The sequence below is a fragment of the Chiloscyllium plagiosum genome, unplaced genomic scaffold (genome assembly GCF_037043375.1).
Source record: "Chiloscyllium plagiosum isolate Xiang-an unplaced genomic scaffold, Cpla_swu_hap1 HiC_scaffold_2, whole genome shotgun sequence".
NCBI classification, from domain to species: domain Eukaryota; kingdom Metazoa; phylum Chordata; class Chondrichthyes; order Orectolobiformes; family Hemiscylliidae; genus Chiloscyllium; species Chiloscyllium plagiosum.
This window is the reverse complement of record NW_028270140.1, coordinates 32,188,889-32,208,132: the sequence shown is the minus strand read 5'-3', so window position 1 is coordinate 32,208,132 and position 19,244 is coordinate 32,188,889. Positions and strand designations below refer to the sequence as shown.

At 41.9% G+C, this 19,244-nt stretch overlaps 1 protein-coding gene across 1 annotated transcript in view; it reads right to left on the bottom strand.

Annotated features, from left to right (window-relative positions):
• LOC122563187 (cilia- and flagella-associated protein 95-like) overlaps window positions 1-19,244 on the bottom strand; it is a 38,991-nt gene that overhangs the window by 7,914 nt on the left and 11,833 nt on the right. The window contains exon 4 of the mRNA XM_043716713.2: window positions 12,064-12,132. Within this exon, the coding sequence (XP_043572648.2) occupies window positions 12,064-12,132 (69 nt within the window). The remainder of the gene's footprint in view (window positions 1-12,063; window positions 12,133-19,244) is intronic.

Sequence of the window (19,244 nt, the reverse complement as noted above, 5' to 3'; positions counted from 1 at the left end):
CACCTTAGCCATGTCCCTCATAATTTTATAAACTTCTCTAAGGTCTCTCAGTCTCTGACAATACAGGGAAAATAGCCCCAGCCTATTCAGCCTCTACCTATAGCTCAAACCTCCCAACCCTGGTAACATCCTTATAAATCTTTTCTGAACCTTTTCAAGTTTAACAACATGTGTCCTACAGCAGGGAGCCCAGAACTGAATGTATATTCCAAAAGTGACCTAACCAACTTGGTGTAGGTAGCAACATGACCTCCCAACTTCTATACTCAATGCGCCACTCAAGGCAAGCCCAACAAAAGCCTTCTTCACTACGCTATCTACCTGCGACTCCACTTGCATGGAACTAGGAACCTGCACACTAAGGTCTCTTTGTTCAGCAACACTTCAAAGGACCTCACCATTAAGTGTTTAGGTCCTGCCCTGATTTGCCCATGTAGCAGCTCACATTTATCTAAACTTTTTTCTGCCCCTTGGCCCATCAACCCAGCTGATCAAAGTCCCATTGTACTCTGAGGTAACCTTCTTCACTGTCCACTACACCTCCAATTTTGGTGTCATCGGCAAATGTACTAACCATACCTGCTATATTCATATCCACATCATTTAGATAAAAATGGTGGACTAAAAGAAAACATTTTAATCAAGTTAAACAACCCCTTGTGGCGCTCAAAACAAAACCAAAATTTAACAGTCAATCTAAATTTACAAAACTAGAACAGAAATTTATAAAGATCTAATCAGAATAATATTGTCCAGGATGATGATGCATCATGTCAAAGTCTGGCAGCAATGAGAACTAATGCTCTACTCCATGATTCTCCATTCATGACTGTATGTCTTCATCCGATTGGATGGGTCTTAAAACAGTCTTCAGTATTAACTCTTCCAGAATCATTACCCTACTCAACAGGGGGAAATTTAATTGAATAAAAGCAGAATATTTCACAAGTTGAAAATCTGAAATAAAATAGTGAAACTCAAAAGTTGGGAGCATCTGTGGAGACAGAAACAGAATTAATGTTTTGAGTCCAGTATAACTCTTCTGCAAAACTGAAAGGAACTGGAACATTATGGTTCTCGTTCTTGAGAAAGGGGGAGGAATAGCAAGTGGAACAAGTGGTGGACATGTCCAGAGCAAAAGAAAAGCAGTGATAATGGTAGGTAAAGGAGTGAAAGATATGTAAAATAGGTGTAAATGTTAGCTGAGGAAAGGAGAAGATGAGAGCTGCAAGAAAAGCAAACAAGAACATATGAGCGAGGAGCAGGACTAGGCCATTCAGCCCCTCAACCGTGCCCTGCCATTTGCTGTGATCATGGCTGACCTCATCGTGGCCTCAACTCCACTTTCCTACCCATTCTCCATAACCCTTTGACCAATTACAAATTAAAAATCTGTCTATCCCCCCTTAAATTTACTCAATGTCCCAGCATCCACTACACACTGAAAAAGTAAATTTCACAGACTTACAACACTTTGAGAGAAGTAATTTCTCATCTGTTTTAAATCTGCTACCCCTTATCTTAAAACTATGACCTGTTGCTCCAGATTGCCCTACATGATGGAACATCCTTTCGACATTTGCTTTATCAGTCTCCCTTGGCATCTTACATACCTCAATTAGGTCTCCTCTCATTCTTCTAAACTCCAGACAGTGTAGGTCTAAACTGCTCACTATCTCTCCTTAAGACAACCTCTCATCACTGGATTCAATGGTGTAAACCTCCTTTGAACTGCCTCCAATACAACTGCATCCCTCCTCAAGTGTTGGGACCAAAATTGTACACAACATTCCGGGTGCAGTCTCACTAATGCCTTGTACAGTTGCAGCAACACATTCTGTCTTTTATACTCTATTCCTTTAGCAATAAATGCCAAAATTCCATTTGCCTTCCTAATTACCTGCTGGACGTGCACATTAGTTTTCTGCGATTCATGCACAAAGACACGCAGATCCCTCTGCACCAAAGCACATGGAGGTTTCTCACCATTTAGATAATAAGTTGCCTTTCTATTTCTCCAGCCAACTTGGATAATCTCACACTTGTCTACATAAACTCCATTTGCCAAATTTTTGCTCATTCACTGAACCTATCCATATCTATTTGTAAATTTCTCACTTCTTCATTGCAAACTTACTTTCCCACGTACTTTCATGTCATCTACAAATTTAACGGTAGTATTTTCTAGTAAGGCTGGTGGATGGTGATGATGGGAGAAACGTGCAGCATAGAGGTTATACTCTGAAGCTGTGGAACTCAATATTGAGACTTCAAGGCTGTGAAATGTCTAAGGGTAAAATGAGTTGTTGTTCCTCCAGCTTCTGTTGAGCTTTGTTGGAACACTGTAGCAGACCAAGGACATTTTTTCCTTGTAAGTATAGATAACAGGTCCTATAACAGTTCTGAATACTCTTTGCAGGGAGAAAGAAATCAAACCCATTGGAATTTCACTTTCCTCAGAGCTTTCCTGCAGTTGCAAAACAAAGGCATTTTCTACTCATGTAGGAAACTATTTACATTAATTTTGAGTCGGGGGGGGGGTGTCTAAGAACTTAGCAGACCCTCATTATAGATTGCCAAAAGACCTCAGACAGTGGTCTCTCCCCACTGTGTCTTGGCAACAGCTGCCCCCAGCTTTAATGTGTCTCTTAGTACATAGTCCTGGATATTGGAATGTGCCGGTCTGCAACACTCAGTCAAGGTCAACACTTTCCACTGGAATAACACCAGGTTTCAGGCAGACCAAGTTGATGGTCCTCCAGGCACAGTCGATGTTTGTCTTGGTGTGGGTCCCAGGGAACAGCCTGTAAAGCACAGAGTCCTGTATCGTGGAGTTCTCAGGATGAACCTTGGTGAAAACCATTGCATCACTCTCCAGACCTTCTTTGCAAAGGTACATTCCAGAAGTAGATGTGTGACAGTCTCCACACCAGCACAGCTGCTTTGCGGGCAGTTTACAAATGCTCATGAGTCTGCGCACTGACAGAGGATCCAAGCAGAAAATGGTGTCATCATCCATGTACAGCGAGGCCTTGACCCGCAGGCTTTAATGCCTAGAATAGTCACCCCTCTCAGGCTCACATTTTCCCTGATGAACTCAGCTCTATAGAGACTTTAAAGACTCTGTACAAACAAGGCAGCAGAGAGTGGGAAGCCCTGCCTGACTGGGCATACATGAAGGATCTGATGGGCAGTGCCCTTTTCACAAGCTGTCAAGCTACTTCTTGGTACTCGTTGCAAAGTTCTGGTAATATTCTGCTAAATGACTTTGACAATCTGCTCAGAGAATCACATGACAGGATTCACCCTGGTCTTTCCCACAAGGTCTTGAGGATGCTAAGTGCTGACCACATCCTGATAAACTTGTGGTCCAAGCTGATTTTCTTTGCAAGTTTTTCTGTGAAAGACATACGATACAGAATGCTCCAACAACTTGGAGCACTCTGTGGTACTGAGGCCAGGCCCATCCTTTGCAACACCAGGGACGGGTAGAACCTCAGTACATGGTGACACTTGGTGTTCGCATACTGAGGGTCTATGCACAACTTGATGCAGCCAGACACAGAGGTGGCCATCAGGAAGAGGGTGGCGTTGTTCCCCACCTTATTCAGACCTTTGTATATGTCTCTGTGGACACTGTCCAGCTTTGACCTCCAGATAAAATGGATAATGACTTGGGTGACAGCAAAAGCGCAGGTTCAAGGGGATGTGCTAGACCTGTGCCACATACAGAAACACCAACAGTACCTCACACCTAATGCTCCCACCTGCCCAGTTTCTACCTCACCCTGGTGATACACTCCTCCCTAGATTTTGCACACGCCCTGACCCCTCTATACTATATTCCCAGCACCTTCTGGTAATCTGTCCTGACAGTGAAGGGGATATAGGATCTGTTGGCCCAGGTGCCAAAGAACATGGCCTCCTTTTGCCGAGATTTACTTTGGCTCCTGAGGCCAGTTTGAACTGGTTACAAATGCTCATGAGTCTGCGCACTGACAAAGGGTCCAAGCAGAAAACAGCATCACCATCCGTCTACAGGGATGCCTTGACCTGCAGATTTCTACTGCTGGAATAGTCACCCCTCTCAGGCTCACATCCTTCCTGATGAACTTGGCTCTATGGAGACTCTACAGACTCTATAAAAACAAGGTAGCAGAGAGTGGGAAGCCCCGTCTGACTCCATATCTAATCAAGAAGCTTTCTGATTCCCACCCATTGATTGAGACTGCACTAATGACGTTGGTGCAGAGCAGTCAGATCCAATTGCAGATAACCTCCCCAAAGCCCATTTTGGAGACCATGTCTCTCATGTAGATGTGTGATATCCTGTCAAAGGCCTTCTACTGGTACAGGTTGATGAGACAGGTGGCCACCTCCCTGTTCTGCACATTGGCGATTGTATCCCTGAGCCTCTCAGAGACCTTGCTGTCTGGTACAGCGCAGGACAGCAATGTTAGCGTGGGAGCAAGATGATTTAATGAAATGGCAAGCTACTAGCAATGTTCTACAAAGTGGTCTCCCAAAATCTATTTGGTCTGGCCAATGTAAAAGTGACTGCACTGAGAGCAGCAAATACAACATTCTAGTTTGAAAGAAGTACAAGTAAAGCACAGCTTCACCAGCAGGTTGAATTTGGGACCTTGTACGGTAAGGAGGAATGTGAGAATGGGTAAGCATTTTGTTCAAACGTCTGAGGGCTGTTGACAGAGAAAATTGGGAGAAACTGTTTCCAGTGATAGAAAGGTCAGTAACCAGAGATCACAGATATAATGAAATTAGAAAAACAATCAGAGTTGGGGAAAGTGAAGAGCCTTTGTTTTATACAGTGAGTTATTGAGACCTGGAATGCACAGCAAGAGATGGTGGTGGAAACTGATTCTATGCTAACTTTCAAAAGGATTTAATAAACACTTGGGGAGGAAAGAATTTGCTAGGCTTTTGGGAAAAGGTAGAGGAGTGGAACAAATTGGGGGGGGGAAAAAGCTTTCTCCATGATGGTGTGAATCTGGGTGCCATTTTCCTCCGTAGCAGTTGCTGAAAAGCAGCTGATATACTCACAATGTCAAAACAATCACCTCAACTCTAATTTAGGAAGATTACAGACAAATCACTAAGCTAACTGATAAGGAATTTATACTTACAATGAACTTAAAATAGCAACATGCTTTTTTCTTGAGATTGAGCTTTTGTCACGCATGGCTCAGACTCAGATGTCAACTCTGAGGTAAACCAATTCAACCATTAGTTCAGCATCAATGTGGTGTAAAATATAACCACAGACAACTGTTCCTCACTTGGATTTACATGAGTAATGACTTATTTTAAGCTAACCACAGATAGAAGAATATTTGCAATTTTACTGTAAACCGTCTGATTTCACCCCCCACCCCTTTCATCTTCTCATCTCTTGTTACAATTCTAGAAAACAGTAGGTCACTGTTCACTTTGTGTGCATTGACATTCACATCAGCCCAGAGTCATACTACTCCCAGTCAATCATGTCTTTCTATTCTTGTCAGGAGGCACAGTGCAATGATCAAAAGTACGGAACATGAGGCAATGCCCCCATCTCTTACTCGAGAATGTTAAAACTAAATACAAAATAATCCCCAGATCCAATACCACATTCCTGGAATTTCTCACATTCTGTCACAGAAGTTACAATCTCCCAAACTATCATTGAAGCACAGGAACAGCAGGAGGCTATTTCACCGTTCAATGAGAGGGTGGCTGCTTAATACCTTAACTCCCTCCATTCTTGGCTTTGCACCCGTGAATATAGCCCTTGCCTAACAAAATACCTATCAACTTCAGTTTTGAATTTTCCTATGGGTCCTCAGCCTCAACAGCTATTCGGAGGGGACAGTGATCCAAACATCCATTCCCTCTCGTGTGAAGGAATACTTCCCGGTGACACTCGAATAGTATGGCTCTGATTGCTTGTTCTTGGCACCCCCAGAGAAAACAGCTTCCCTCCAACTAAGCGATCACTAAACCCTTTTGTGGACCTAATAAATTAGCTAAACTCAAGGTCACATTAACTGCCTGATTTCCTGAAATGAAAGATACTGGGAATCTAAAATACAAAAAGAGAGAAAGCTGAAGATGGCCAGAACCTGAATGCAGTGAACAACTGGATTACTTTTGTCATTTTTGATCCTCATTCACATCCAATACCAACGAAAAGAATCTCCTCCTACATCTGGCATTTTCTTTTGCTCAGTAGTGAATGAGGGGTGCAGTTTACAGCTGTATTTTTGTAGCTGGTCCTGCCTGGAAGCATTCTGACTCAACTTTCATTTCTCACAGAGATGAACAAATAGCGTCAGGTTTCAAGATGAACAGAATGAAAGAGATGCTATAGTGAACATACTAATTAAGCTGGAGATGATGAAGTGTGGCAAGAGGCTTGTGAGGACCAAAAACAGGCGGCACGGTAGCACAGTGGTTAGCACTGCTGCCTCATAGCGCCAGAGACCCGGGTTCAGTTCCCACCTCAGGCAACTGTCTGTGTGGAGTTTGCACATTCTCCCCGTGCGTGGGTTTCCTCCGGTTTCCTCCTACAGTCCAAAAAATGTGCAGGTTATGTGAATTGGCCACGCTAACTTGTCCGTAATGTTAGGTGAAGGGGTAAATGTAGGGGAATGGGTCTGGGTGGGTTGCTCTTCAGAGGGTCGGTGTGGACTTGTTGGGCCGAAGGGCCTGTTTCCACACTGTAAGTAATCTAAAAAAAACCACCAGCATGGGTGTTGGGTCAAAAGTAGGGGGGGGGGGAGGAATTTGTACAGAGTGTTGGTGAGGCCACATCTTGAATGTGGTGTTCAGTTTTGGCCTCCTTATTTAAAGAAACAATGTCAGAAGAAATTCAAAGGAAGTTGAGTCCACTGATTCCTGAAGTGATCATATAAGGAAAGATTGGACAGGCTGGTCTTGTATCCACTGGAATTTATAAGAATGTGAGGTAATTTTATTGAAACATATAAGATCTTGAGGGACTTGGCAGGGTAAATACTAGAAGGATGTTTCTCCAAGTGGGCAAGAGTAGAACCATAGGACACAATTTAAAAATAAGGAGTCACCGATATAATAAGAAGAGTTTTGATGTACTCAGAGGGTTTAAAATCTTTGGAACTCTCTTCTCCAGGCAGCTGTGGAGACAGGATAATTGAATATGTTTTTAAGGGAGGGATAGATAAAGTCTTGATTAACAAGGGAGTCAATGGGTATGGGGAATAAGTAGGAAGGTGGAGTTGAAGCCACAGTCAGGTCAGCCATGATCGGATTAAATGGCACAGTAGGTTCAATGAGTCTGAATGTCTTATTTCTGCTCCAGATTAGTATGTTCTTCGATTCACTAACAGTTGCAGACACCCACCCATTTAACAAATAAACTTTATGACAGCATAATGAGATTCATGTAAGTCATGATGATGTAGATTAGAATCCCTACAGTGTGGAAACAGGCCCTTCGAACCCAACAAGTCCACACCGACCCTCCGAAGAGTAACCCACCGAGACCCATTCCCCTACCCGATATTTACCCCTGACTAATGCACCTAACTTATACATCCCTGAACACTATGGGCAATTTAGCATGGTCACCGTAGGAGGAAACTGGAGCACCCGGAGGAAACTCACGCAGACACAGGGAGAATGTGCAAACTCCACAGACAGCCCGAAGTTGGAATTGAGCCTGGATTCCTGGCGTCGTGAGTCAGCAGTACTAACCACTGAGCCACTGTGCCGGATCACATAACTCTGCTATCAGTAACAGAGAAGACATCAGTCTTGAATAAGCACATGGACAGGAGAGTTCGACATGTCAATACTAGAGAGCTGTATTTGATACCCTAATACAAATGTAAATAAAGAATGATATTGTACACAAAGAGTTGATGAACATTACTTGGAGATAAGAACCGAACAAGCACAGGGATAGTGTAAGTACATACACCCACAAGCTGAGGGACTCCAGGCCTGTATCTTAACGTGCAGGTAGCAGTGTGGCTAAAAGCCCATCATAGAGCACGGTGACAGTGAGGGAAAAATACCTCAGAGTTAGCATCTGAAGCTAAAACAGAATCTAAAGGATAGAGCTGAAAAGGGAACACACTGAACAAAAGCCAAGTCCTTTGAAGAGTTTGAGCCAAAAAGCTGGAAAATGAGAAGACTACAATGCAAGGGAAAAGATCTCAGAAGACTTCAATTATGGGGCTACAAAACAGCAAAACTACAAAGGACAGAAAAAAAGACCCTCAGAAAACTTTGAAGCCACGAACCAGCAATATTCTGGAAGACAGTGAAGGATCAGAATACATTGTCGGTAAGAAGCAAAACCCAAGACCTCATCCAGGTCAGTCAGGCATGGTAGGCCCCAGGGATGGCAGCTGCAATAGAGATCCTGCTTTTATCTCATGCATCTGACATGTAATGAAGACAAAATTGGGAGCTCAGGAGCTCCTGAAGCAGCTACTTCAGCATTATGGAATGGCTTCAGCTGTGTATGCAAAGTATTGCAGTATACACATTTGGAGTACTACGTACAATTCTAGTCCTCCTGCCCTAGGAAAGATGTTATTACATTGGAAAAGTTGCAAAAACAATTTATGAGGGTGTTACTGAGTCTGAATGGTTTCAGTTATAAGCAGAAGCTGAACAGGCTTGGACTTTTCTCCCCTGGAGCGTGGGAGGCTGAGGGGTGATCTCATAAAGGTTTATGAAATCATGAGAGGCATAGATAAGGTGAATAGCCAAGGTTTTTTCCCAAAGGTAAGGGAGTCCAAAACTATATGGCATAGGCTTAAAGTGAAAGGGGAAAGATCTGAAAAGGACCTGAGGGACAATGTTTCCTACACAGACGGTGATGCATATATGCAGCAAGATGCTAAAGGAAGTGATAGAGATGGGTACAATTACTACATTTAAAAGACATTTGAACAGGTACATGGATAGGAAAGGTTGAGAGGGATGTGGTCCAAATGCAGGCAAATGGGACTAGTTCAAATTCAGAAACCTGGTTGACACATATGAGTCAGGCTTGTTTCCATGCAGTATGGCTCTGACTCTAACGGTCCTGTAAACTCAGCCTGTTTTCATTTTCTGTAGATCCAAAGTTGATGATATTCTGCTAAGACATAGCATGGAAGAAAGTACTTCAGAATTTTTAGTATAGAGAGGGGTTAAAAATGGATGTACCAGTTTTAGAACACAACCTCAAGGCCACAAGAAAGTAAACAACTAGAGAAAACCCCACAGCAAAAAAGCAGCAGAGATTATACAATTGTAGAAAGAGAGAAACGTTTTGTCGACTTTAAAGCCTGAACAGATAGTCTGGTTAAGGGACAAGAAATCAGATGCTATGGTCATCAGAGAAACAGATCAACTAAAGATCTTTTATTGTCAGAACACCTTCAAGAACATTCGGAGGAATAAGATGAATTGATCTTACTTGAGACAAGAACTAAGACTAAGTATGATTTTCACAGAATATGAGACAGCCACATCCACCCTACATCAGACAGTGGTCAGAGTAGTGCAACAATTCCAGACACAGTACAACACCATCACCCTACTGTAGAAAATTGCATTTATTTCAATGCAAGGGGCCTAACAGGGAAGGCAGATGAATTCAGGGCATGGTTAGGAACATGGAACTGGGATATCATAGCGATTACAGAAACATGGCTCAGGAATAAACAGGACTATGTTCAGGATACAAATGCGACAGGAAGGACAGAAAGGGAAGCAAGAGAGGAGGGAGAGTGGCGTTTTTGGTAATGGATAGCATTACAGCTGTACTGAGGGAGGATATTCCTGGAAATACATCCAGGGAAGTTATTTGGGTGAAACTGAGAAATATGAAAGGAATAATCACCTTATTGAGATTGCATTATAGACCCCGTAATAGTCAGAGGCAAATTAAGAAACAAATTTATAAGAAGATCTCAGTTATCTGTAAGAATAATACGGTGGTTATGGTAGGGGATTTTAACTTTCCAAACATAGACTGGGACTACCATAGTGTTAAGGGTTTAGATGGAGAGGAATTTGTTAAGCATGTACAAGAAGACTTTCTGATTCAGTATGTGGATGTACCTACTAGAGAAGGTGCAAAACTTGACTTACTCTTGGGAGCATTTTGAGGCCTGTGACCATAATTCTATTAGTTTTAAAATAGTGATGGAAAAACATAGATCAGATCGAAAAGTTGAAGTTCTAAATGGGAAAAAAGCCTAATTTGATGGTATTAGGCAAGAACCTTCAAAAGTTGATTGGGGACAGATGCTTGCAGGTAAAGGGACAGCTGGAAAATGGGAAGCCTTCAACTCTGTGGGAAACTAGGGAAGTGATTGCTGGGCCCCTTGCTGAGATATTTGTATCATTGATAGTCACAGGTGAGGTGCCAGAAGACTAGAGATTGGCTAACATGATGTCACTGTTTAAAAAGGGTGGCAAGGACAAGCCAGGGAACTGTGGACCAGTGAGCCTGACGTCGGTGGTGGGCAAGTTGTTGGAAGGAATCCTAAGGAATAGGATGTACATGTATTCGGAAAGGCAGGGACTGATTAAGGATTAACTCCATATAATGCCTGGATTAAAATAATGTCTTTGTGTGTGGGAAATCATGTCTCACAAACTTAATTGAGTTTTTTGAAGAAGTAACAAAGAGGATTTATGAGGGCAGAGCGATAGATGTGATCTATACGGACTTCAGTAAGGCGTTCAACAAGGTTCCCCATGGGAGACTGATTAGCAAGGTTAGATCTCACAGAATACAGGGAGAACTAGCCATTTGGATACAGAACTGGCTCAAAAGTAGAAGACAGAGGGTAGTAGTGGAGTGTTGCTTTTCAGACTGGAGGGCTGTGATCAGTGCTGTGCCACAAGGATCGGTACTGGGTCCACTACTTTTCATCATTTATATAAATGATTTGGATGTGAGCAGAAGAGGTATGGTTAGTAAAGTTGCAGATGACATCAAAATTGGAGGTGTAGTGGACAGCGAAGAGGGTTACCTCAGATTACAACGGGATCTTCTTCAGATGGGCCAATGGGCTGAGAAGTGGCAGATGGAGTTTAATTTAGATAAATGTGAGGTGCTGCACTTTGGGAAAGCAAATCTTAGCAGGACTTATACACTTAATGGTAAGGTCTTAGGGAGTGTCGCTGAACAAAGAGACTTTGTGAGTACAGGTTCATTGTTCCTTGAATGTGGAGTCGCAGGTAGATAGGATAGCGAAGAAGGCGTTTGGTATGGTTTCCTTTATTGGTCAGAGTATTGAGTACAGGAGTTGGAAGGTCATGTTGTGGCTGTACAGGACATTGGTTAGGCCACTTTTGGAATTTTGCATGCAATTCTGGTCTCCTTTCTATTGGAAGGATATTGTGAAACTTGAAAGAATTCAGAAATGATTTACAAGGATATTGCCAGGATTGGAGGATATGAGCTATAGGGAGAGGCTGAATAGGCTGGGGCTGTTTTTTCTGGAGCGATGGAGGCTGAGGTTTATAACATCATGAGGGGCATGGATAGAATAAACAGACAAGATCTGTTCCCTGGGTTGGAGGAGTCCAGAACTAGAGAGCATAGATTTATGGTGAGAGGGGAAAGATTTAAAAAGGGACCTAAGGGGCAACCTTTTCACGCAGAGGATGATGTGTGTATGGAATGAGCTGCCAGAGGAAGTGGTGGTAGTTGCAGATTTTAAAAGGCATCTGGATAGTTATATGAATAGGAAGAGTTTAGAGGGATACGGGGCGGCTGCTGCACTGATTTAATCTTCAAGGTAGGACATAATGACAAGTTTTAATATAAGTGAGTTTATTAAAATGTACAAACCTACTACATATTCCAATAGGCCCATAAATACCACCCATTATACAATGGTGCAAACTGCAATCTGCAGAATAAAAAGGAAAATTTTAATTAGGCACAAGGTTAATTTAAGAATAATATTGAAATGCATTTACTACCTCAATATGTAGCCAAATGTTTACTTTATTTCAAAATGCTAGTCCTTCTTAATTTTAATTTTATGTAAAATGCAAAAAACAACTCACAGTTTTGAATGGTCTGGAGGATGCCTTGGTAGAGCTGCATTTGCCTTTGTATTGAGGCCGCCGGATGTTCTGCAAATTGAACAGGAAACTCAAAGTTCAGCTAGTTATCGTTTATTGATAAATCATTAATATAGTGATGACAATACAAAAATAAGTTATCATAATTCATAACATTGTTATAGATTATCATTCTAATAAAAATGAAGCATAACATTTTAAAAATGCATAAAGAACTTTCAGTATGCAAATAATTATATTAAGTTGCAAAATGCAGATTTCTATAATTTGCAGAATAATAATGAAACATTTACTGCTCTCTATAATTTGTATTAAAGTCTATAGATCATAACTTAAATTCTCAGTTATTTACTTAGCTTTGCAAGTTTTGTAAAGAAAGACATTGGATTGTTTCAAAGCCTGTTCATTCCAGGTGTCCAGGACAAAGGTGTCTTTTCTCCTTAATTCCATCACACATTTACTTTTGTGTGATTGTGGGAAGATGTAGTGGCTATGAGAAGTGGAATGTCAGAGTTTTCTCACAAAGCTCAGACAGAACTTTTCCCATCTTTCAACAAGTGAATACATGCTCACTTATATAATAATACACATTCCCAGCACCCACCACCACTAGTTAAATACTTACAGGCTCTTCAGAGTCACTGCTTCATGGCTCACTTCTTGTGCCTCATATTACTTGAGAATGCATTCTCCTCTGATAATTAAATGGCGACACCTGAAATCAAGCTGCTGAGTATCGTTTGGGTTGTTCTGCAATCAGCAGACCAGTATTATGAACCAATACTTACATACAATGGATGCTGAAACTCAATTGTGTGACAACTCGTTGACTTTCATACTCAAAAATCTTTTGCAAGCCCCCATCTCTTCCCCATCTTTGAAATCGCCTCCAATCCAACAACCTTCTTCAAAATACTCTTTAGAACCAACCTGTTTGACCAAGCATTTGCTACATGTCATAATAACTCCATATAATGCTTGGATTAAAATAATGTCTGATATTATGAGGGCCATTTAATTGTATTCAAGGTGCTATATTCAGATGCTTCTCCACGTCAATATTATTACTCAAGTTCTGAAGAGTCTCTATAATCGTATGTACTTCTGATGGTTATAGGGAAGCTGGATGAAATGGAGGGAAGTTGTCCAAATGGGATAATTATGATGAACTTTCTAACATGTTTATTTTTAATTCAAAATTCTTCCAGCCAAATTATCCACCACGTTGATGTAAACATTTCTATAAGCTGTTTTATTCTGGCAGAATAATCAAGTGACTCAATTACACAACTCCAGCAATATTCACAGTGCTAATGTAATCAGGGATCAAGACAATAAATCCAGCCAGTTCATCCAAGAAAACATTGCTCAGTTTATGAGCACCTGATAAATTATAGTGGGAGTAGTCATTCCCACCAGCAGCTTCTGCTATTTTGTATTGGCTTTATCAGTGCAATTTGTCCAACAGCAACCAAAACAACACAAAAAAAGCAAGGAATTTCAGTGTTAATTATGACCAGTGTAAATCAAATTTTTGTGACCTCTTCTCCAGGTTTAAAAACCAGGACTGGACAGTGTCCCTCTCCACAAAAATGGCCAGATCCCCAGATTAAAATAATAAGGATGGTGAGTTTTCTGTAATTGCGAATCATTGAGAAAACTCTTCACAATGAGCTGGTAGTTTTTAATGCACAAGCACAAGTTGGCTCATTTTAAAAGCTTTTAAATATTAAAATAAAATTGTTTTATCAAAGAAACTGACTTACCAGTTAAGCCAGTAAATGTTTTGTTTTAAAGTCATTTTCACTGATTTTTAATCAGGAAACATTAATTTAAGATGCTCATTTTTGTGATAAACCCATTGATCAAATTACACCAGATTATTACTTTTAAATTTATCAAAACAATATTCTACAAAGCAAAGTTAAAAATTGTGTTCTCTCACTGCAGCCCAATATCACTGGTTCATGGAAGATTTTACCTGCATGGTAATGAAAATGAGTTTGCGCTGAAACTTAAACCATAACTTCACTTTAGAAATTGGTATGTCTTACTAGCGATGCCAAAAGGATAATTAGATTAGATTACATTACATTACATTACAGTGTGGAAACAGGCCCTTCGGCCCAACAAGTCCACACCGACCCGCCGAAGCGTAACCCACCCATACCCCTACATTTACCCCTTACCTAACACTACGAGCAATTTAGCATGGCCAATTCACCTGACCTGCACATCTTTGGACTGTGGGAGGAAACCGGAGCACCCGGAGGAAACCCACGCAGACACAGGGAGAATGTGCAAACTCCACACAGTCAGTCTATACAGCATTTCGGAAATTCTACTTTTAGCTGTACCGGTCGGAGGACTGTGAGGACAGATTGGTGAAGATGGAGTCCTTTCTTAAGACTCTGGGACCTTCCAGGAGTAACTTCAGAGCAGGCGTCTTTTCTGAATGCCTGACAATCCAAGAAATACAGGAGGTGGTGAGACAGCTCCAGAGTGGCAAAGTGCCCGGCCCAGATAGATTTCAAAGTGAGGTTTACAAGAAGTCTATAGATACGCTGGGGGGAGGGGGCACTGTTGGATATGTACAACTACTGGTACAGTCAGGACTGCTTCCCATCCTCTCTGAAAGAAGCAAATATTTCTCTTATTCTCAAGAAAGGGAAAGTGCTACAGGGTTGCACTTTGTACAGGCCCATACCGTTTCTAAGTATGGATTTTTAAATTCTATCAAAAATGCTGGCATTGAGGTTGGAGACGGTTTTGCCCTTCATTGTAAGGGAGGACCAGACAGGTTGTAGCTCTACTAATAACATTAGACTATAAAACATGGTCCAGGTATGCCAGCAAGGGTCGATTCCGGGCTTGGTAGTCTCTCTGGATGCAGAGAAGGCGTTTGACTGGGGGGAGTTGCCATACCTCTTTTATGGCCTGGAGCAGTTTGGTCTTGGAGGGGTTTTTGCCAGGTGGGTAGCAGTGTTATATAGTGACCCAAAAGCAGCGGTTCTCATTGTTGGTATGAGGTCAGACAATTTGAGTATCAGCGGGGCAGCTGACAAGAGTGCCCTCTCTTGCCATTATTATTTACATTGGTGATTGAACCACTGGTAGAGGCCATCTGGAGGGATCCCAACATAATTGCCCTGGAGGTAGGATCAGGCAGGCATATGATCAGCCTTTACACAGATGACGTTCTTCTCTTTTTAACTGATCCAATTTCATCTGTGCCCCATTTAACACAAGTGATTCATTTATTTGATTCATTTTTGGGGTATAAAATTTTATGAAGTCAGAGGCCATGCCTGTGGGGGGACCTTACTAGAATGTCCGATCTTGGGGTGGTCACAGGGAGGTTTCTTGTATTTAGGCATTTTTATCACCCCGGCCTTTAGTCAATTATATAAAGCTAAATTTATGCAGTTGCTAGAGATGATAAGGCAGGATCTTCAGCGCTGGGAGGATCCTCCGATATCCTGGTTGAGTAGAATACCTCTGGTCAAAGTGAATGTTCTTCCTTGTTCATTATATCTCATGCAAATGCTGCCTTTGATGCTGCCTAGGCAAGCACTACGGAGGGGAGACTGGACGCCTCCTGGCAGAGCGCTTTAGGGAACATCTGCGGGACACCCGCACCAATCAACCACACCGCCCTGTGGCCCAACATTTCAACTCCCCCTCCCACTCTGCTGAGGACATTGAGGTCCTGGGCCACCTTCACCTACGCTCCCTCAACACCAGACGCCTGGAGGAAGAACGCCTCATCTTCTGCCTCGGAACACTTCAACCCCAGGGCATTAATGTGGACTTCAACAGTTTCCTCATTTCCCCTTCCCCCACCTCACCCTAGTTCCAAACTTCCAGCTCAGCACTGTCCCCATGACTTGTCCTACCTGCCTATCTTCTTTTCCACCTATCCACTCCACCCTTCTCCCTGATCTATTACCTTCATCCCCTCCTCCACTCACCTATTGTACTCTATGCTACTTTCTCCCCACCTCCACCCTCCTCTAGCTTATCTCTCCACCCTTCAGGCCCTCTGCCTTTATTCCTGATGAAGGGCTTTTGGCCGAAACCTCGATTTTACTGGTCCTCGGATGCTTCCTGAACTGCTGTGTTCTTCCAGCACCACTAATTCAGAAAGCACTATGGAGGCTTTACAATTGGCTTGGATCTTTCATCTGGCATCATAGGTGGCCTCTTATTAAGCTGGCCAAATTGCAGCTTCCACAGAGGATGGGAGGTTTGGTTTCCCGGATTTTAAGAAATATCAATTGAGTTCCTTACTATCCTATGTGGTTGACTGGGCTTACCAGGACCCGCGGTCAATCTGATTGGACATCGAGACTTCCCAGGCAAAATAACCCTTCATCAATTGGCTGTTTATGGACAAGATTCATTTAAGATGTGTCTGGACAGATGCGTGAGTAGGTGGGGAGCAGAGGGATACAGATGCTTAGGAATTGGGCGACAGGTTTTGATAGTGGATTTGGATCAGCTCATGCTTGGAGGGCCGAAGGGCCTGTTCCTGGGCTGTAAATTTTCTTTGTTCTCTTTGTTCCAAGATGAGGACTGTTATGGACCACTGCAGAAATTCAATTGCCCTTAACATGGTTAAAGCATGGAGAATGATGCGACAAGATTAAGGCAACTTACAAAAAACTTCCCCTTTCATTCCCATAGTAGGAATGTTCGGATTCTGGCCAGTGTTGATGGACTCTGGCTTTAAGCTCTGGGAGTCTAGAGGAGTCTCCTGTTTGGGAGATTTATTTGATGGGAAGTCATGATGTCTTTCGAGCAGCTGAGTCAGGAATATGAGCTAGCCAGGAGGGACTTCTTTTATTACTTTCAGGTTAGGGACTTTATATAGAAAAAGACTACATTGATGGTTAGTCCCTATAGGTCAGATATGGAAAGAAGAGTGCTCGGTCTACGGGCGCTCTCTTGGTCAGCTCTCTATCACTTGTTAGGAGGCAATGTTTCGAAGGACATTGAGCGACTGTGCGGAATCTAGACTCAGGAATTGGGGGTGGCAATCTCATCAGAGGTGGAGGAGCATATTTGGGAGAACATATGGAAGATTTTGATTTATAATAGGAAGCAGGCTCTGCAACTGAAGGTACTCCACAGGGCTCATTTGGCACCGGAGGGGCATGCAAAAATTAAGATAAGAGCGTCCCCAATGTGCCCCAAATGTAAAACAGATGTTGGCACTCTTACTCATTGCATGTGGTCATGCCATAAGCTTCACAGGTATTGGGGTGCCATTGCGAGTATTTTGGAAGAGGTCTTTGGAATTGAGGTTAAGTTGGATCCAGTGTCCCTCCTTTTGGATTTGCCAAATCTCCCTTCTTTGGACGTGCATGGGAAGAAACCATATAATATTCTTTCATTCTGTGTGAGGAAGAACATTCTAATCAGCTGGGTGTCAGAGAATCCCCAGGACTCTCGGAGTGGTGTAGGTTAGTTATGAAGCACATCCCCCGGACTTCCTTATGAGTATAGTGCACCAGAACTGTTTTAATAGGATGTGGTGGACCTTTCTGAACTATATAGACGCAGACATGTCGGGCTCTGTTGGTCAGGGCCTTTGTGTAGTCATGAGGGATGTGTCTGGCGGTCCGGGGGCCCCTGGGAGGAAGAATCCTGAACAAACACGGGTATACCTACTGATGCTCCCTTTGATGGGGGATTGCGCTAAGTGCATTAACTTAACCGAATGCAATTTAATATACCTTGGTTTAACTTGGTTTAATTTAGTTTTTCTTCTAGTTATTTACTGAATTGCAGATTTTGTCATTTCTTTTCTCTCTCCTCAGTGGTTTGTGGAGTTTAGTAGTTTGTTTGTTTACTGTTATTGCCATTATAATATAAGGTTGCTATACTGTTTTGTCGTGATTTTGTATTTTTGTAAAAAAATTAATTTTTTTCTTAATATTTACAAAAACAGAAATTGGTGTGCCTAGCTCTTCAAGTGCACTCAAAACAGAAATCCTACCTCATGCATGTGAATGAGTCTGAAGGTATTCACATTTGATCATGGGATGTGAGTGTGGTGGGCTAGGACAACATTTTTTGCCTATTCCTAATTGCCATTGTGATGTGACATATGTTATTGATATATATTTTAATATCATGTATTATTGAGTTCAGAGTTATAAATTTGAACTAGTGGCATATGGATTTTACGAAAGGATTTAGTGAATATCTTGTCAGTATTTCTGTAGCCATGGTGACTTCTTTTAAAAACATCTTGGAGAGTAATGGGTTTTTCTTACTTTGGGAAAAATTTACAAGTGAACAAAGTAAATTGTTGGGCATCACATTCAATCTCAGAATGTCAGGTTTTGCTTTCTTTTGATCAGGGCAAACACCCATTGCTTGATTCTTAAAACATATTTTGTTTGTGCAATTCTGATTTAGGTGATGTTAAATTTGTAAGGCAGTCGCTTCTGAGAAAGGAAGAAGCTGAAAATATATGACCTTTCCAGACCAGAAGTGTTTAGTTAAAACACTGAAACTGCGATTAGAGCAGAGAAAGCTTATGCTCAGTTACGTAACATACTAAGAAAGAAGCTATCAGTTTCTCCTGACAAGGAATTGAAGTCACAGCTAAATCATATACTATGTGGGATAGAAAAGGTCATTCTCTATGATGTTTGAGTACTGTAATGGGATTTGTTGGAACTGATGGGATTACATTTTTACTGTGCGTTTCAAGATCTTTTATATATATTGCTTTTTTTCCTATGTTATTTTGTTTAGTAATCTTCTTCGAATTGATAAAGCCAAATTTGCAACAAGAAACTACCTCACTGAATCAAAAATAAAAATGAAATACTATCTCTCAAGCCAGATTTCAATCTGGCATCTTCCTTGGCCAGTAATGACATCAGCTAGGATCATCATAATTGAAAAGATGGTAATGACCTGCATTTTTCAATCACAGCAGTCTATGTGGCGTGGGTACACCTACGATCAGTAAGGGGCTTTCCCAGGTTTTGACCAGTGACAGTGAAGGAATGGTAATATTGTTCCAAGTCAGGATGGTGCAAAGCTTTAGGATAATCTACAGAATGCATGATTCCCATGTATCTGTTGGCCTTGCCCTTTTATATGGTGGATATATCATTGTTGGTTAATTGATGCCATTGCTGGGT